Source organism: Dermacentor andersoni, chromosome 8 (assembly GCF_023375885.2).
Source record: "Dermacentor andersoni chromosome 8, qqDerAnde1_hic_scaffold, whole genome shotgun sequence".
Lineage (NCBI taxonomy): Eukaryota > Metazoa > Arthropoda > Arachnida > Ixodida > Ixodidae > Dermacentor > Dermacentor andersoni.
Genome location: NC_092821.1, coordinates 109,209,893 through 109,230,321, shown reverse-complemented (window position 1 = coordinate 109,230,321; position 20,429 = coordinate 109,209,893). Strand labels below are relative to the sequence as shown.

General features: G+C 47.4%; 1 protein-coding gene across 2 annotated transcripts in view; it reads right to left on the bottom strand.

Moving 5' to 3' along the window:
• Window positions 1-20,429, bottom strand: part of Zip48C (Zinc/iron regulated transporter-related protein 48C) — a 59,994-nt gene that overhangs the window by 15,554 nt on the left and 24,011 nt on the right. For both annotated transcript variants that reach the window (XM_055069714.2, XM_050176838.3), the window contains exons 5-7: window positions 9,985-10,131; window positions 8,401-8,470; window positions 7,485-7,583 (exon numbers count right to left, since the gene is read on the bottom strand). In XM_055069714.2, coding sequence (XP_054925689.1) covers window positions 7,485-7,583; window positions 8,401-8,470; window positions 9,985-10,131 — 316 coding nt within the window. The remainder of the gene's footprint in view (window positions 1-7,484; window positions 7,584-8,400; window positions 8,471-9,984; window positions 10,132-20,429) is intronic.

Genomic DNA, 20,429 nt, shown 5'->3' with positions numbered 1-20,429 from the left:
TGACCTTGTGCTCAGCAGCCTAACACCATAGCCACTGAGAAACCGTGGCGGGTAGAGATGCGGCTTCTTTTTCATGTCGGATGATATGTAGGACGTCATCAGAGCGATCGGGCATGGGCGGACTGCAGACGTCTTCGCAGGTGGACGTAGCAGCCGTGTTGGGAAGGCGGGGAAATGGCTGGGCAATGCGGTGACTCTTGGCTTCTTCAAACCACCAGCATTCGGTAATGATGGCTTGCACAGTGGAAGAATTCTTGAAAACAAGGAGGTGGAAGGCATCATCTGTTATGCCCTTAATGACGTGTGCAACTTTATCAGGTTTGGACATCTTCGGATCCACTTTGCGGCACAGAGCGAGCACGTCCTGGATGTACGTGAGGTAGGACTCAGTGCACGTCTGGACACACGAAGCGAGGTCTTTTTGGGCGGCGCACTCAAGTCCAACAGGCTTGCCAAACAAATCTTTCAGCTTCTGTTTACAAATGTCCCAGCTGGTAAGTTCTTCCTCGTGGGTCTGAAACCATACACATGCCGTGCCCGCGAGGTAAAATATCAAATTAGCAAGCACGATGGTCTGATCCCAGTGGTTGCTGGAGCTCACCCGCTCATATAGTTGAAGCCAGTCTTCAACATCAGTGTCGTCGGTGCCAGAAAAGGTTCCTGGGTTGCGGGGTTGTGCTAGAATGATGGTGGGCGTGGGTGCCGACGGGCCCGAAGCATCCTCGCCTTGTGCTGGCATTGTAGATGCAGCCAAGGAGCGCCGGCTGCGTAAATCTGTCTTGATAATGATCCCGCCACCTCCACCAAAAATGTTACGGGGTTAAAAACAGTCAGACGTATATTTACAGGATATTTACAATAATCGTAGCGGCTGACAAGATCGTAGACAGTGCGCGAGGTCCAGAGCGTCGTCTTCTTCCGACCAAGCTGAGTCAAAACATGCCTACAAACTTGAAATTCACAAGCTTCAGCCCTCTCAAGCTGTGCACATGAAGTTTGAGCCAATGTTGATCCTGTTCAGTGAAAGGTGGACCTGGTGCCGTCGAATTAGTGCACCCGCTACCGGCAGACCTGAACTGAAAAGTAAGCAGTTAGGAGGAAGGAAACTGCTTTTCTGGTTCAGTTCTGGCCTTGGTGATTTGAAATCAACTACTCTTCACATTGCATGGCGCATAAACAATAAGCGGCGACACAACGTTGTGCCAACATATGTAAGTGTCACCCTTTCCGCAGGCTGCCGGTCGAATTCGCTAGAAGTGTGGGTCTGTACGTGTTGTCATGCTGACACATTTTTAAATTCCAGAAATGCACAGTTTACCTCTGCGCCAAACGCGAAACAAGAGACGGTGTACTTGGTGCAGCAGCCTAAACAACCTCCTCGCTCAGCTATATATAGAACAGTGTCAGCGATGGCATCCGCATTTTTGTGAGACCATGGACTGCAAATGAGCGCTTACATGAGCGCACTTTTCTCTAATAATGCTTTCTGACATGCGCAAACTGTAAGTATAGTAAAGTTAAAGAAAAGTGATAATCAGTAATAAATTAAGAGCCAGTAAAAAAACATAAAAGACAAGTATGATGTCCGGCTCGCGTGAGTGTCGCCGGACATCATACTGTTGTTTTATTTTATGTTCTAGAGCACTGCCCTCACGATCTCATCTTGGGCCTTGACTTTCTGTCTACATTTCGCTTTGATAGACTGTTCTGCTGGTGTTGTGCAACTCGCTCTACCTGCTGCTATTGACCCCCCCCCCCAATAGTGCTCCGATACGGCTAGGTTCCACACAGCATATTCGCCTCCCGCACCGTGCCGTTACTTACATAGGTGTCTCCCCCTTCCACCTGTACCAGATGGTGACTACATCGTATCCCCTAATTCGGATGTCCTGCTCTCGCATAACGTCGCTTTTCCTCACACCGTCATTACCATTTCGGACAACGCGTCCTGCCTTCCACTCGTGAACTCTCGGACTTTGTAGACAAGTACTCCCGCGCGGAATATCCCTCGCGCAAATAACGCTGGCCAGAGACCACCACATTTCCGCTTTAACTTGTAACAGTACCTCGTGTTCAACTCTTGCTTCGCCCCCTGTCCCTTCAGACTTGAATGCCCTAACAAAAATTATTGCTCTCGACCTTCCACCTCAGCGTGCTAATAAACTACGTTGCCTCCTTGCCTCATACTGGGACATATTCGACCTTGGAGAGCGCCCTCTAGGACAAACATCTGTCGTAAAACATTGAATAAACACCGGTGATGCGAGCCCGATCCATCGGTGACCCTACCACGTCTCACCTACTGAGCGACAAATCATCCAACATGAAGTTGACAAGATGCTTTCTGGAGACATCATCGAACCTTCTTGCAGCCCATGGGCATCCCCTGATGTACTAGTTAAAAAGGACAACAGTTGGCGATTTTGCGTCGATTATCGACACCTCAACAAGGTAACAAAGAAAGACGTCTATCCGCTACCACGCAGTGACAATGCCCTGGATTGCCTGCATGGAGCACAATATTTTTCGTCCATCGACCTTTGCTCCGGCTACTGGCAAATTGCCGTCGACGACATGGACCGCGAGAAGACGGCTTTTATTACTCCCGATGGCCTGTATCAGTTCAAAGTGATGCCTTTCGGTTTATGTAATGCCCCAGCCACATTTGAACGAATGATGGACGCCCTCCTACACGGTTTCAAGTGGTTCATCTGCCTCTGTTACCTGAACGACATGATTGTTTTTTCTCCGACTTTTGCAACACACCTCGAACGCCTATCGACAATCCTATCTGTTTTCCGTCAGGTGGGGCTACAATTAAATTCGTCCAAGTGCGACTTCGGTCGTCGGGAAATCTCTGTGCTCGGGCATCTCGTCGATTCTTCTGGTGTACGCCCTGATCCCGATAAAATACAGGCAGTGAAAGACTTTCCCATGCCAACATGTGCCAAGGATGTTCACAGCTTCTTGTGCCATTGCTCCTACTTCCGTCGGTCTGTCCGAAATTTTGCGAACATTGCGCGCCCTCTCACTCAGCTCCTCAAGAAAGACGCCGCATTCATTTGGGGCCTTGAGCAAGCTGGTGCTTTCACCGAGCTGATTGGGCTGCTTACGTCCCCGCCCATTCTCGCTCACTTTGATGCGTCAGCTCCAACAGAAGTCCGTATCGATGCCAGTGGCCATGGTATTGGCGCTATCTTGGCATAGAAACAACAAGGGCGAGAACGTGTTATTGCCTACGCCAGCAGCCTTCTTTCCTCTGCGGAGCGCAATTATTCCATCACCGAACACGAGTGTCTGGCTATCGTTTGGGCAGTGGTTAAATTCCGCCCCTATTTGTACGGCCGCCAATTTACAGTCATCACTGATCACCACGCTCTGTGTTGGCTTTCGTCCCTCAAAGATCCTTCAGGGTGCCTTGGCCGCTGGGCTCTGCACCTTCAAGAATACAACTATTCAGTTGTGTACAAGACCGGCCAGTTACATCAGGATGCGGACTGCTTGTCACGCCATCCTGTCGACCCTCCTGACGTTTCTGCGGCCGGCATACGTGTCACCGTCCTCTCTCTAGCTGCTTTTCGCGATATTGGAGCCGAACAACGTTGGGACGCCTCTTTACAAGACCTTATTCAACGGCTCACTTCAACGACGCCCGATCCTTCCCTTCGCATGTTTGAACTCCAAGATGGTATATTGTACCACTCTAACATGCGCCCGGACGGCCCTGCCCGACTCTTCGTTGTGCCTGAGCATCTGCATCAGACTGTTCTCGCCCAGCTTCATGATGTCCCAACTGCCGGTCACCTTGGCGCGTCACGGACCTATGAATGCGTTCGTCGGCACTTCTATTGGCCTGGTCTATACCGTGACGTCTGCCGTTATGTCGCTGCGTGTTACCTTTGTCAACGACGCAAAAAGCCAACCACACTCTCTGCTGGTCGCCTTCAACCACTTGACGTGCCATCAGAACCATTCTTCTCTGTAGGTGTTGATCTTGTAGGCCCTTTTCCTACGTCTGATTCGGGAAACAAGTGGATTGCTGTAGCAACAGACTACGCCACCCGATATGCAATCATGTGGGCTCTTCCGACAAGCTGTGCAACCGATGTCGCCGACTTCCTCCTAGAGAACGTCATCGTTCACCACGGCGCCCCTCGACAGCTCCTCACCGACCGCGGCCGCTACTTTCTTTCTAAAGTTGTCAACGACATTCTGCACTCGTGCGCGACTAACCACAAACTTGCTACTGCTTACCATCCACAAACGAACGGTCTAACTGAGCGCCTTAACCGCACCCTTACTGACATGCTGTCCATCTATGTCTCCGCTGACCATCGTGACTGGGAGGTTGCGCTGCCGTTCGTTACTTTTGCCTATAATTCGTCTCGCCATGATACCGCCGGCTTCTCTCCATTCTTCCTCTTGTTTCTCCGTGACCCTACGCTACCTTTCGACACCATTCTGCCTGCTAGCCTGAATTCCACGTCCGAGTACGCCCGTGAAGCCATACTCCAAGCTCAAGAAGCCCGCCATATTGCCCGACGTTGACTTGTGGAGTCGCAGGACAATCAGCGGCGCTTATATGACGCCTGCCATCGTGACGTCCATTACACACCGGGCACCCTGGTTCTCCTTTGGTTGCCGTCGCGACGCGTTGGCCTCTCGGAGAAGTTACTTTCACGCTACTCTGGCCCTTACCATGTCTTGCATAAAGTAACTGATGCTACGTATGAAATCGCCCCTCTTGAGCCAACCGTGGCTCAGCATCGCTCCGATGTGGTTCATGTCACGCGTCTTAAGTTGTATCACTCGCCTGCCTCCTAACCAGTACCGAGCCGGTGCTTCCGCTGCCGGGGGTCATGTGACACGCCGACGAAGAAGATGTTGTCAGCTTTGTCTGAAGAAGACGACGCTCTGGACTTCATGCGCTGTCTACCATCTTGTCAGCCGCTACAATTATTGTAAATATCTTGTAAATACAGTAGAACCCCGCTGTTACGTTCCTCACTGCTGCGTTTTCCCGGCTGCTACGTCGTTTTCATCCGGTCCCGGCATAGCTTCCATAGGATCCAATGTATAAGGAACCCCGCTGTTACGTAGTAGCTGTGAAAACGTTGCTGCATGATGCGTCGCAACCCGAACCTGCCTGGGCTAAAGTAGGCAACGCGCTTCTACCACCATTTTGACTTTTGACGAATTTTGACCGGGCTTGGCCGGGCTTGGCTATGGAACTGGCTGCAAGAAGCCGCACGCCAGTTCGAGAGGCCGCTACTAGGTGGCCATTCGTGAAAAATGCTCTCACTATCATCACTGTGATTACGGTCCCCGCATGGTTTGTTGGACGGGTCGACTCACGGAGGAAGGAAACTCAGGAGAGGCCCTGACGTCACTCCTTGTGAAGCTATGGCTAAAGGGAAGCCGGAAGTTGGCGTTGCTCCGCCTATCGGGCCAGCTCTCCTCTCTCGTTTACATTTCTAACGAAACCACGCCGCGCTGCGTGCAAGCGGGCTGCTCGGACGCGCGCACTCCGCAGCAATACTAAACAATCGTTAGCATGATTACGCCAAAGAGGGCAAAATTTCCCGCGGATATTCCTTTGTCCGTTGCCATTGCCGTGGCACGGTGATGACGAGGAGCACGAGCCGCATGATGCCGGGCAGTTGCCAAATCCTAGCTTTGGAGAAGCCGTCGCGGCTCCGGACCTCCTCCGCAGGTACGTCTTACCTCACAGCGACGCTGACAGCAATGCGGCCTTCCAGGCTATTGAGAAACGTGTGGTGATTTCTAGCGAGCTAAAGAAACGGCTAGCCACCATTCTAGACTTTTTTTAAGTTCTAAGCGCACTCTGTGGAAATAAATTGTCTATAGTTGAAGCTGCACTTTTTTCATTCACTTTCGGAGCTTTCCTCACTGTTGCGTTTTCCTGGCTGTTACGTTTTTTTTCCTCGGTCCAGTGAAAAACGTATGAACGGGGTTCCACTGTATACGTCTGACTGTTTTTAACCCCGTAACAATATATATATATATACGTATCTGGATCACAGTTGCTGTTGGTTAAATGGCTTGGCTGCTCATACTGACTCGCTTCTGCGTGGAACAACGCGGCTCATATGCGCAGCTATGTATGTTTTGCTACATTTCGACGTCATCTCACATCAACAATGCACCTTTCCCCAATATTTGATGCTAACAACGATCTGTGACTGTAGATATCGATGTAAACAAGTGCACTGCTTTGATAAATCTGATGTGAGAGGCTGCACTCGAAGACTTCTTGAATATGCGAAATGTTTAAAAAACACGCAAAAGAGAATTAAAAAAAGGGAGGCAGGTGCAAGTGCAGAAGTGAGCGTGAACAAACTCCAAGACAGCCACATCAGTAAACGGAACTCGGCATGCCTTCATCGGCTGTACTCTGAACACAACAGTGCACGCAGGCCTGCTCAGTGAGTGCTACATGGCTTCCAGGAACGACATGCGGCCCTGGAGAAGTGATTAAGAAACACTCGCAATCCACAAAACGCACAACCGACATGCACTCAACAGGGGTGCAGGTTCAGAAATCAGCTGGCGGATTCTCCGACACCTTTCCAAAACGATTCCAGTGGTGTGTGGCAGAGGGCAGCATAAGAAAATGAAAAAAGGTGGACTGCACCACAGAGGCAATTTTTAGTCTAATTTTTATTTATTTATTAAGAAAAATGGGTGCATTAGACTTGGATGAATACTGTAATCAGACTTGAAAATTTTGCTAGGGCAAGCCGAAAATAGGCCTTTTTGATGGAATATAATGTGTATTTAACGTATTCACTGTCCCCTAAGCTCTGCCAAAAATATGCTGCCACTAATGGGATCTTTATTGGCGTCACCACTGGGGTATGACATGTGTGTGCTGAGCAGCCAAGTTTGAATTAACGAACAAAGGCCAATTTGAGGATTGAAATAATGGAAATTCTGGGCCACAGGAACATGTGGGCACCAGACAGGATCATCGGCCGGGATCAAATTAACCGAAAACTTGAATGAACCGCAGTAAAATAAGTGAAGGGCACTGTATACATATTTGTGCCATACCCTTCCTTTTAGGCACACTTAGTCAAAGTCCTGGCAGAGGAGGTACAGTTAATGCAAAAAATTTACAGATTACGGGATCAGAGAAAACATTGAATTTCCGAGTATGTGACCAGTGCCAGCACAAAACTGGACAACACTATGCTGTTTGCATATTTTAGTACAGGCTGGAAATGCGAATACCAGGCTGCAGAAATATTCAGCTTTTTCTTCTGTACCCCATTCTGTAAACTTCTGGCACTTACAGTACATATACTTTTCTACTGCTTGTAGGAGTCACAATGCAATTTTTATAACTACACTTCTGCATAATTTCTCTGAGAATCATACAGAAAACCTATGGTATTTTCAGACTATACATATGGACCGCTTCAGTATGGTACGAATTCTTTAGAATCAAGAAAGCAGCTCACCAGAATGACTTCCATTTGGAGAAGCCAGCCCCACGGAGCGGCAAGCTTACGGCCAGTCCCTCGGGGAAGTTCTGAATGCCTATGCCAAGCGCCAGGTTTCTGTTTGCGAGACATGAGAAAAAAAACATTGTACAGGCCCACAATGAAACACATTGTCGCCATCATCAGCCTGTTTGGGAGGGCTGTAGGAGAAAAGCCGCTGCTAGGAATCTCCAGTGTCCCCACTATATCTTGTGCGAGCTTATTACATCAAATGCCTCACCCGCACCTCTTTTTCTAGCCCCGCTGCGTGACTAAGCTTATATGCAGCTCGCACGGGAGGTAACCTACCACATGTGCAAAGACTGGGCGAGCAGAGAGGGCGTGGCATCATGTGTACTGCCTTCCCGTGAATTGCATAATCTCAAGTTTCAGAGACTCGTTTAAGCGATAGGCAGACAAAGCATTCGCTCCCCGATGCCAGCACTTTTCATGACAGTGTCGTCCCCCTGTAGGGCACGTCAACAGTCATGGAGGCGGAGTGGATGTGAAAGCGTGGCTCGCTTCGCTTTGCACCACCAAAGTGGAGATGTAAACACGACATGAAACCGTACCTTTGTCGCCGACTCTCAAGTTCAATAAAATTACTTTTCTTTGTCCGAACTAGATTTCTTTTTGTCAGTCCGATAATTTGGAAGTTCTTGCAGCTCTTTCCGTGTAAGGAAAATTTATTGACGGCTGTACTTATTCGCATAAGAGGGCGAACTTCAATATAATGGCCATAAGCTCACACAGTTGCATGTCTGGGTTCATGGGCTGCCAACATTCTCATCAGATAGAAAAAAAAACATTTATTTGCTAATCACACAGCACAGACAGAACACCGGTGAAGGCAAGCGTGTACTAAAAATCCAAACGAACAACCATGATGACTCACCTGGCAGTTTCAAACGTGGAATGCTCCGAGCTCCCGGCTGCACCGAATCCAACGCCCACTGCAAGGCCCTCTGTGTATACGCACGTACACACACACAAAAAAAGAGAAAACAATGTAGAGAAAATAATGGGTGCTTATCGTATTTACTCAACTATAGGCCGGCCCGGATTCTAAGCCGACTCCTGAAAGTCCGAAGCCAGATAACATAACTTGAATGTAGGCCAAAAAAAAAAAAAGTGAGGACGGCATTCACAAAATGAAAACAGCATTTATTGAACATGAACATGCCGAGTTCATTCTACGTCATTATCGCTGCTGTGGTACGGTAAATGCCATCCTCGTTGTGGCGCACACACAAAGCATCTCCCATTGCCCCGTCCAACGATGGACATTTTTCTCATCTCATCAAATCCAACCAGGCTTCAACGCTAGACGATGCCTCATTGGCTAACACAACTTTTTGTTTGAAAGCGGCACTACGGTAGCATCGTCTGGTTGGGGCCCTCATGATAACGCCACACCGCGCACCGATTCAACACAGGTCAAAATGGTGACGTCACTTGTGTACTTGAGTTGGCTACTGACGTGGTTTGTAGCGGCTGCTATACTGACTCTTCTAGATGGCACTAGCCAAGCACCATATTTATCAATTTCAATTAAAGACTGGCGCACTTTTCAACCTCATCGAATTCAAGCCGGCCCTAGAGTTTGGTATATGATTATTTGAAAAAACTACTGGCCTAGATTCAAATAAATATGGTATTATACAAGATCTCGGCCACTTATTGTAAACATGAAGCTTAACAGCCCTATACAAGAAAAATAAAGAAAGAAAAGTATAACTGACAAGAAAGTGAACATTGCAAGAAAATTAAAAGCATCGTCAATGAGCCGGGCTTGTCCATGGCCATTTTTGACAGATACACGAAGTCGTACTAAGTTGGTCCGTTGCATGGGAGTGGTTGTTGTGCTTGGAACTCTCGGCAAAATAGCATTCGTGCATCTCACCCCGATCCAAATGTGGCTGCCACAGCACAAAATAAAACTCGCGACACCATGCTCAGCAGCGGAATGCCACTGAGTTCTTTCAACATATTTTCATGTATAGAATTTAGTTTTTTGACAGAGACATGTCTTCACCTGACTGCCGCTGTTATCTATTTCTCACTTGGCACAACACGTGCCTAGTGCATCAGTAAATTCTCTAAAGTTGTCACAGATTCTGTAACAAAAAAGTCTTATCTAATCATATTGCACACATGACGTGAATGCCCCTGTACATTCTTGAATTTAAGCATGCAAGAGCGATTATTCTGGAATGTGCTACGATACATGTATAAACAGAGGAATGACTGGAACCGTGAGATTAGATTTCCACAACTGTGCTCCCCTACTTATCGTTGTGCTTTGAGTGTACGTCGCTTTTCTGGGCACCAATTCCCCAATAAAGAGTTAGATTCACGACTCATAGTCTTGGCACTGTCTGTTTCTTCACCGTCACTGCAATGTGACAGTATACACACACCAGCATCTTTTATGCGTGCTGATCAGCGTAGCTAGTTGACGTCGTCGGCGAGTTCTTACCGGGAATGTTGTGCACGGTGACGGCAACCACCAGCAAGAAGATGCGCTTCCACCTCTTGAGGTTCTCGGCCGTCTCGGCATCGTTGACGGTCGGCATGGTGACCTGCGTTGCCGTCAGTGGCTTCTTGCGCAGCTGCACGTTGGGATCTGCAAGGTGAGGCAATGTGATGCCCGTGTAATGGCTAGCGCGAAGGGGATGATTGCTGTGACAGCGATACCGTATAGACTCGTGTAAGGTCAGCACTCTTTTTTTCACAACTTTGACGAAGTGCGGTCCTTGCTCGGGACCGAACCTTTAGGTCCTAATGATGCCGGCGCAGCTGGCCTCTTGTGCGCACATTGAATCCCCAGACGTACCATTACATCAGAGGTCAATGCGCAGCTCTCACCATTTAGTAGTGGCATGCGGAAGCATGCAGCATGTATCATCGGGGCACCGAACACGACTGCTCCTCTGTTGGAATTTTTTTTCTGCAAACTTTGGCCTGCCGAGTTAGGGGTGCCAGCCTCGTATACAGCTGCAGCCCTTACATGAGTTTATACGGTAATTAAAGGAATCGACAACCAATTTTTATGGTACCCATTTTTTTTTTTTTCGTGCAACATAAAGGCTCTCTAGTCAAGCGGTACAGTCCTACCGTGCTAACAGACAAAACATTGTAGAATTTTTTTTAATCTGAACTTTTTCATCTGTCAGTCACAGTCATGAGGTCGCACACTGAAAGTGTACTGGAGACAGTGGTTGGCGAGCATGATAATGATTCTACATCGGCGCTGCCGGGATGTGGTCGAATATGCCAGTATAGTGCTATTCATGTAGCAAAATCCGCAGCATATATCGAACTCAAAAAAAAAAAAAAAACTGGAATTAGTTTGATATATCGTGCAATTTGATATAGAACATTTAAAGAAATTGACAATGTACAAAACGCACCTCATTAGATAATATTCTTTACTTTCTAAACACATGTACTGCAGGCATATTAGCGCAAGAAATAGTCGCCGATCTTCTGCTTTTTCACTTTGAAAGCATTGTTTAGCATACACTTTTCAACGTTGTCAAGTGACTGGGAACAGCTGAGCCCACAGCCTTTTATGGACGCGCAGTGGCGGCGAACAACGCCAAGTGCATGAAGTGCTTAGGAACACGTCGGCGGGTCGGCACTCGTTGGGTCCTCGGAGTTACTGTCGTCAGCGGGATCTCTAGCCAGATCGGCAACAATGTCTTGGTCAGCGAGCTCTCCGGTAGCCGCAACATCGTCGTCAATGGAGACAAAGCCTGTAGCCACAGTTCCATCACAAACGGCACCTGGGAACTCGGACAGCTGTCTTAACAAATCGTCAAGTTCCTCAAGTGGTTCATCAATGTCGAGGGGTTCAACGAAAGTTTCGTATGAGCTGGCGCCAGCCTCACCGGAAACACTTAGTCCACAATGACGGAAACGATTTTGAATAGTTTCTTTCTTGACGTCATTCCATGACGCATTCAGCATCCTTATTGCGCCCAGGAGGTCAATTTTCAACTCCCGCCCAGTGCGAAGATTTAGCAAAAGCCGTTGCACAAGGCGCTTTCTATAGCCTGCCTTCAGTGCACGAATGACACCTTGGTCTAAAGGCTGCAGCACCAACGTTATGTTTGGTGACAGGAAGCGAAGCTCGATGTTGCTGATGCTGACATTACAAAGGCGAGTGGAACAATTATCAAGTAGTAAGCAGACCTTTCTGCCTTTGCTTACCAGTTCGTCGTCCCAGGATATCAGCCATTTTCCAAAAAGTTCGCTTGTCATCCAAGTTTTTCCGTTGGACCTGTAGGTCACCGGAACAGAGAGTACATTCTTTAAGCACCGCGGCGATCTGCTTTTTCCGATCACGAGTAATCGAAGCTTGGTCGATCCATCGACGTTGGTGGCGAGCAACACCGATATTCGGGCTTTGTTAACTTTCCCGCTGTGGGACTTGTTATCACAACACGCCAGCGTTTTGTTTGGGAGCATTTGCCAGAACAAAGCCGTCTCATCGGCATTAAATATATTGCGGGGATGGTATCTTGTCATGATGCCGCTCGAATTTTCTTCAATCCATTTGTCCACGCTCCTGACATCCACCGCGCGGCTTTCATCAGTGACAGCCTGGCCGACACTGCTGTGGCGCTCCTTGAAACCCTTCAGCCAACCTGAACCGCCTTTGAAGTCAGGTCTGTTGAGAATGAAAGTGAGATCCTTCGTTTTCTGCTCAATTATGGGGCTAGAAACGGGGATGTTTCGCAACCTAACATCAAGGAACCACTTGTACACTGCTGCCTCCACGTCTTCATATGCAGCAGTGTGTACTCGTTGGGCGCCGGTAGCACCAGGCCTCTTTTCCGCCTTAGCCCTAATGTTAGCCTTATTATTTAATAGCGTACTCAAAGTGCTTCTTCGGATGTTGCACGCTGCGGCGACATCTGACTTCTTTTCTCCGTGTTCAACTCTTCCGATTATCTCTATCTTTGCGGATATTGTCAAATTCTTCCGTTTCACGGCAGCCATCTCTTAACGGAGCGGAGCACTGTGTTATGAGAATGCGACAACACAATCTCGCAACTGAATGAACTGAACACTACTGCAGTTGAGGCGATCTTCTTGGTGGTTTGGGTGGGAGAAAAGATGCACACAGGCGCACGTAGCTGTGAGAGAGTGAGGTGGGTCAAACCACTTTTTCTAGGGGGCGGCTGTCTGAAAGAGAGCGAGAGCAGTGCCGCACATGCGCAGTTGGGCTAAACCAATTTCTCCAAGACGGGGGTATCTGCGGCAGGCCCGGCCGCCGCGCGGGAAAGCCAACTTCTGAGACAATTTTGCGGTGCTTGAACTTCGATAGATCAAGTGTGGCTGATATTTTTGTTCGATTTACCCGCACTTTTTGCTATCTATCCTCAATGTAACATTACGGTGTTCAGAAACTGTTCGATATAGGGGATAATTCGATGTAAACGAGTTCGATATAGTCGGGTTCGACCGTAGTGATGGTTCCCATTGATGGCTCAATTAGCCGATGGCATTTTTAATCTTACAGGGAGACAACAGAACTCTGGGTACTCACAGGCATACAAAAGCACTCGTGTGTACCACCATGAAATGAGGGACACAACAGCTCACAACATTTATGCTGTTCTCCTTAATGCCGCAAAGGCAGCGTTGTTTGTTAGTGTGGACTTTCCTAGATCGTAATACACATAGAAAGAAGTGCAAATGCCTATATAATATCAAGACTCATTTTGAGCAATACATATGGTGCACTTGGTAACAGCAGACTTAAATGCAGTAACCTTGGCTTGAGTAGTCAGCATTCAGCTCTAGTACCAAGGTACCAAGGTCGTACCAAGGCCCCAAGGTCGTACCAAGGTCCTAATATACTGAAGTGGATCGACGAATTCTTGACTAATCGTTCACAATTCATCACCATTAATAATAGGAATTCTAATTCAGTCTCTGTAACATCAGGCGTCTCACAGGGATCCGTGCTCGGTCCGCTACTTTTCCTAATATACATAAATGATTTACCATCAAACGTAACATCTAGCATACATATGTTTGCAGACGATTGTGTAATATGTCGTGCTATTACTTCCACCGCTGACCAATCTTCTCTTCAAAGTGATCTTAATGCTGTCCAGGACTGGTGTAACGAGTGGCTAATGGAACTTAACCCATGTAAGTGTAAATATTTGTCCATTCACCGTCGCCCTAATTCTCTCGTTTTTCCTTACGTGATCTCTGAAGTTCCGGTAGAACTAGTTCATTTGTACAAGTATTTAGGTGTAACACTTTCAACCGATCTTTCCTGGTATTCTCATGTTACTAACCTAATATCATCCGCGAACAGGACGTTAGGATTTCTAAAACGCCATCTACATCATGCTCCTCAACATGTAAAATTATTAGCCTACAAATCATTTGTCAGGCCAAACTAGAATTTGCATCGCCTATTTGGAATCCTCATCAAGCATACCTAATTAATGATCTTGAATCTGTACAAAATCGCGCCGCTCGTTTCATCCACTCGTCATATTCCTTTGATATCAGCATTTCCTCCTTAAAAACTACATCCGCATTATCCCCCTTATCGCTCCGTCGTCGCATTGCCAGCATATCTTTATTTCACGAATTCTTTCATAGCCCTATGCGCATCGCACCTTATATCCTTCCCCTTAACACGCATATCTCACCACACCAACCATCAGCTAAAGGTTGCCCGTCCACGCTCACGCACTGTCACGTTTTCAAATTCTTTTTTTCCTCGCACAGCTGCAGACTGGAACGGCCTTCCTAACGACGTTGCTGTCATTATGTGCCGTCGAAGTTCATCGAAAATGTAAAAAACTTCCTGTTATTGTGACTATGTATTTTTATTCTTGCCACCCCTTATGTAACGCTCCATTTATTGGGGCCTTTAAGGTAATAAAATGAAATGAAATGAAATGAATCACCGCAAAGTGGCCAAAATGCTGTATTTCATGACATTCTGTACCAATTTAAAATGTAATTACCGATTAAACTGAGAGCAAGCAGCGTGCTTGATTCTATCACTAGAAATTGTGGCCTTTTTATTTCTGTCAAAATCTCATGAGATGTTCTGGCAGTTGTTGGTCCCTTTAACAACACATGACCGCAGTAGTGCACAGAAAGACATTGTTATTGTGCTTTGTCGGCAAAAAAATTCTTTACCAACATCTAATTATTTTTTTAATGTTGTTTTACGCTTTTGATATCAGCATGACAGTGATGGACAACATCGCATTTTATGATGCCACCGTGGTTCCACTTTCCAGTTTGTCCATTTACGATGCCCATCATTGCCAATACACACTTGCGCTCTGTGACATAGTATTTGTCAATGCCTACGGTTTCCTCGTGACTCATTCTCAGAATAAGAAAGTTTTGCAGACAGTGGGTACGCGAGTTGGTGCAAACAATGTGGCGGTGAGCATTCAATGGGCTTGCATCTGAGGCTAGAGATCTGACGAACTGCCATGCTTTCTGTGCACTTAAGCTCCGAAGGCCAAGGAAATGTGACATGTGATGTAGTTTAATGCGACTAGCATTTTTTGGGGATCTTCGCCCACTTTGCAACATGACCGTTTGTAGCTAACCTCTTTCGCACAGCGGCCCAAGTTTTCTACTAGCTTTTGCGCCCCTAGGCAGGTGCTGGCTGCTCTGTCTTACCGAGCAGACATGGGCCACTAGTCGCGGGGCCAAGTAGATACTAACTTGCTGCTGGCCAGGTGGATAACTTGGGTCACTGGATATCTGCCACTGGGTATGCGCCTGAATGAACAATTTCGGCACCACGCATGTGATATTGGTCACATGCCCATTCTTGCCCGATCACCCAGAATGAATGTGCCAAGGTGACACAATGGGTATGTCGACTAAAATAATGATAGCACCCCGTCCACGAGGGACACCACTGTAACGAAGTTGCAGCAGGGATACTAGGGATACTGCAGAGCTTCAATGGGGGTGCAGCGATTACAAAAAATATATACTGTGTCGTGGTATCATTTGGAGTTGTGGTTGGTAGCGAGATTGCCAGTTAGTGCGTCTGCAGTGGCAATGTGCTGTGTCGCTGCACTGTTTTAATGCTAATCGCATTTATGTTGACACTCATAGTGAGATGGAGGTCTGCCAGAATTTTATTGTTTGTCGCTACAACTATCACTGTAGCTATCGCTGCATCCCCGTAGTGGCAAGCTCTGGATCGATTACCATGTGGGGTCTGTTAACGTGCACCGAGATTATTGTACAGCGTCATTTGCTCTTAGAGAAGACACTTTTATTGTACAGCGTCATTTGCTCTTAGAGAAGACACTTCTGTGATATTAAAACACATGCGTAAACCTAACATTAAGACTGGGAGGTCTGCAGATGAACTTTCATTAACAGGTACCTGCATCAGGCATCCTAACAGCTACTTCTTTCTCATAAAGTAGAAGAAATGTTGCAGTTGCACACGCTCGAATACTAATTTATTTTATTCTTTATTTATAAATACTGCAACCCTGAATGTGGTTTTAGCAGAGTTACATTTGTTGGGTTTTGCAAATTGGCAAACCACTGCAACAACAAAAGAGATACGCGGAAAGGAACTACATAATTTGGCAATGTAAACATAATGATGTACTGGAACCAAGCACAAGAGCATATTGACACAAGATGATTTCGAATTACACGCGCCAGCCGCTTCCTGCGTCCGTCCAGCTGTTTACTGCTACCTGCGAAAGATAGCGGCAGTGAAGCGGGCAACACGGGCTCGCAAGGCACGCGCAGTCGGAGCAGCGTGCTATGATCGCGGGACTCGAGGGAAGAAGAAGAAGTGCGGGACTGCGGCGAAAGAGACTGTGGACGTTTTAGCGAGGCTCTCGCTTAGCTGTTTGTCGGGCACAAGTTCGCCCAGCGTAAGGTTATTAAAGTAGCGTCACTCAACTGTGCGTTACATTTCTGGTGGAGGTGCAGGGTAATGATTTCAAGCCCTCCTCGAGTCAGAGAAAGGAGCCCGGACTCACGGCAACTTGGACCCATCGAATTGACTCCTGTTCACCAACGCAGCAGCCGTCGGCTACGTGGTGAGCCCCCCGAGTTTTCACCTTTGCTGGATTCTATCGGAGCATCAGCAGCTGCTAACGGAAGCGCTACCGAGGTGGCAACCCAAATCACACCAACTCACATCGTGATGAACTCGCCAATGATGCCAGAGCCTTTCCATGGCGACACATTTGAAGACGCAGAGGACTGGCTGGAACGCTTTGAGCGCGTCGCTGAGTTCAATGGAAGGAACGGAGAGCGCAAGCTACGAAACGTTTACTTCGCGTTAGAGGACAGCGCACGAACGTGGTTTGAAAACCACGAAGCGACAATTGTCTCGTGGGATGCTTTCCGGCGGGAGTTGCTTGCGACTTACCCGAGTACCGACCGCAGGGAGAGGGCCGAAGCTGCCCTGCAGGCAAGAAACCAGCAGAACAATGAAAGCGTGGCCATGTATGTAGAAGACATGTCCCGCCTATTCCGCCGAGCTGATCCGAACATGAGCGAAGACAAGAAACTACGCCATTTAAAGCGAGGCGTAAAACAGGAACTGTTTGCAGGGTTGGTTCGGAGCCCGCCGCGCACCTTCGCTGAGTTTCGTTCTGAGGCGACGACAATGGAAAGCACCTTGCAACAGCGATCAAGGATGTACAACCGGGAAATGAACATCACCTCTGTAGGCTCAGTTCCAGCCACCATCGGAAACAGCATGGAGGTCATAAGGGAGATCGTGCGATCTGTAGTGCGAGAAGAGCTTCAGAGGCTACGGCTTGACCACAACGCTCCAACGCCCTCTTCGCTGGCAGACGTGGTTCGCGAAGAGGTCAGACAGGCGGTCCGGGAACCACAGCTGAGTGCGCAGCCCCAAGCGCCATCACTGCGCCAGCCGAGCGTCTCGTATGCCGATGTGCTGCGGCAAACTCCCGGACGTGCTGACATCACAGCCACTTCCTCTATGAACAGCTCGATGCCTCGAAATACGCTGCCGCCACCCGAAAGAAGATTTAGGAAGACCGATGTATGGCGCACTCATGACCGAATACCGCTCTGCTACCACTGCGGTGAGGCTGGCCACCTGTACAGAATGTGCCACTATCGCCAGGCAGGGCTTCGTGGTTTTCCGGTGAACGCACCTTGCCCTCGAAATGGCGAGCGTCCATTTGAAATCGAAGAGTACCTGTCTACTCGTCAAAGCTCCCCATACGCCTACCAGCAACACCAACCTCGATCAACAGCGCCGTTGAGGCATCGGTCACCGAGCCCCCGCCCGTCTTCAAGCTCCCCAAGACGCCATTCACAGAGCCCGCGTCGGGAAAACTAGAGTCAGCGGCCTCGGGAGGTAAGGCCGCTGCCGACGCGAAAAGAGAACCTCTATCGATGATTCCGAGCGACGACGAGGGACTCAGAAACCAGTGCCATAAGAGCGACGTTGCTTCCGATTTACGTGTGTTTGTCGACGGTTACGAAGTTAACGCGTTAGTGGATACAGGTGCGGATTACTCGGTAATAAGTAGTGAGTTTGCCAGGAAACTAAAGAAAGTGCTGACTCCATGGAAAGGGCCACAAGTTCGCACAGCAGGAGGACACCTCATCGACCCGATGGGCAAGTGTACGGCTAGAATAGGAATACGAGGCTTCACGTACGTCGCCAGCTTTATCGTGCTTTCCGAGTGCTCAAGAGACTTGATTATTGGCATGGACTTCTTGCAGGATAATGGCGCTATAATCGACTTGCAGGAATCATGTGTTTCCTTCTCAACCAAGCACGCTGTCGCAGCATTCAACACTGAAGAAAAATTCGACGCCCTTTACATTGCAGATGACGACGTGATGCTTCCTCCGAGATCCAGCGTAGCCGTCACAGTCAGAAGCGACGCGTTCAGCGAGTACGAAGGAATTGCAGACAGCAACACCAGTCTCCTACTCGAAAAAGGGATCTGCATGGCAAGAGGCCCTGTTCAGCTGCGTGGCGGATGTGCCAATGTTTTCCTCACTAATTTCGGAAATGAGGTGCAACATGTCGCGAAGGGAACCGTTATTGCCAGCCTTAATAACTTCGTCCAAGTTACAGATCTCAGCATTCCAGAGTCTTCACCATCGAATTTCCAAGATGTGGATTCTGTCCTTGCAGCCATCGACATCGAACCAGGCCTATCGCCCAGACAGAAGGAGCAAATAGAGAACCTCGTAAGAGAATTCGCCGAATGTTTTTCAATGTCATCCAAAGTTCGGCGGACATCTATTGCTAAACATCGGATAATTGTTGACGAATCAGTGAGGCCTATTTGCCAGCATCCCTACCGAGTGTCACCAAAAGAGAGGGAAGCCATCGGAAGTCAAGTTAAGGAAATGCTTGAAGACGACGTAATTCAGCCGTCGGCAAGTCCGTGGGCGTCGCCTGTGGTACTGGTAAAGAAAAAGGACCAAACCTTGCGCTTCTGCATTGATTACCGAAAGCTGAACGCCGTCACAAAGCGGGATGTGTACCCACTTCCAAGAATCGAGGGAAGAAGAAGTGCGGGACTGCGGCGAAAGAGACTGTGGACGTTTTAGCGAGGCTCTCGCTTAGCTGTTTGTCGAGCACAAGTTCGCCCAGCGTAAAGTTATTAAAGTAGCGTCACTCAACTGTGCGTTACAATATAATAAGATTAGCGTGACATGCAAGACAAATCACTGCTGTAGGTGTACAGCAAAAAGGTTTACGGATGGTTGTGAAATGACTTCATTAGTAAGTTTATTCTATTCAGTTATTGTCCTAGGAAAAAATGAATACTTAAAAGTGTTATTTCGAGTGGAAAAAGGAGTTATAGTCAAGGCGTGTCTTTGCCTTGAGGCATATCCTGCAGAAAACGAAAGTAATCTGCAATATGTCTACCTTTTAACAACATTTAAATAAATGAAAAAGAAAATTCAATCTCAAAGCACGATTTCTTCACGTTAGCGTTGGGAGGTTGGCTTTCGCTAATAACAATGTGATCGGAGTTCACCCAAAGCTGTTAGAAATAAATTTCACTGCTCTTTTGCATTTTTTCTATTTGGTTAACATTTTTCTGGGTGTACGGGCACCAAATTATATATGCGTAATATAAAGTTGGCTGAACAATTGCCTTAAACGCAATAAGGCGAACAGCGGGAGTAGAAAGTTTTAGAACTTGTCTTAGATAAAGGAGTTTATATTAGATAAGTGAAATTTGGGCGCAGGCCAACTTGAAATTTCGGGGCATGCTTATACATACTTAGACAACTCTAGTGGCGTTTCTGCTTGCTTTCTTCAGTATGGAGCTCTGGCTCCCCATTTCCCCGCACAGCGTGAATAAATCTCACCTGATTCAGAGCAGCTTAGGAGAGAGCAATGCACTTTGGTTTAGGCAATTACACCAAATTAATTATTAGACTTAGATACTTTATGACATTTCCTTAATTACATTATTAATTAGGTCTAATTGAAGGTATGAATATATTTATGTGATTAATTAATAAAAATTACTTATGTCGAACTAATCTCAAGTACATTTAGTTATTCCTGATTAGGCTCCACTGCTTTAACTTTAGCTACTCTTGTTTAGCCTAATAAATGAACAAATTATTTTATTAGCCTCACTAGTCAATTACCCACAATTAAGCTTCATTAGGCTTATATAATTTTACCTCGATTAATTTGATTAGTAATTATTAACCTTAACTACTCTTGTACCCCTCAGTGCTCACTCTATGTAATCATAATCATAAATCTGAGTAGTCATATGAAATCATACAAAAATCAAGCAAAATTACACCATTTTGCCACACAACATTAATCGTCATCTGTCTTGTCCGCATTCCCTTTCTTTAACGCAGCGAGCCCAGTACTTCCAAGTCCCGAACGGCATGCCCGTTATCAGCATG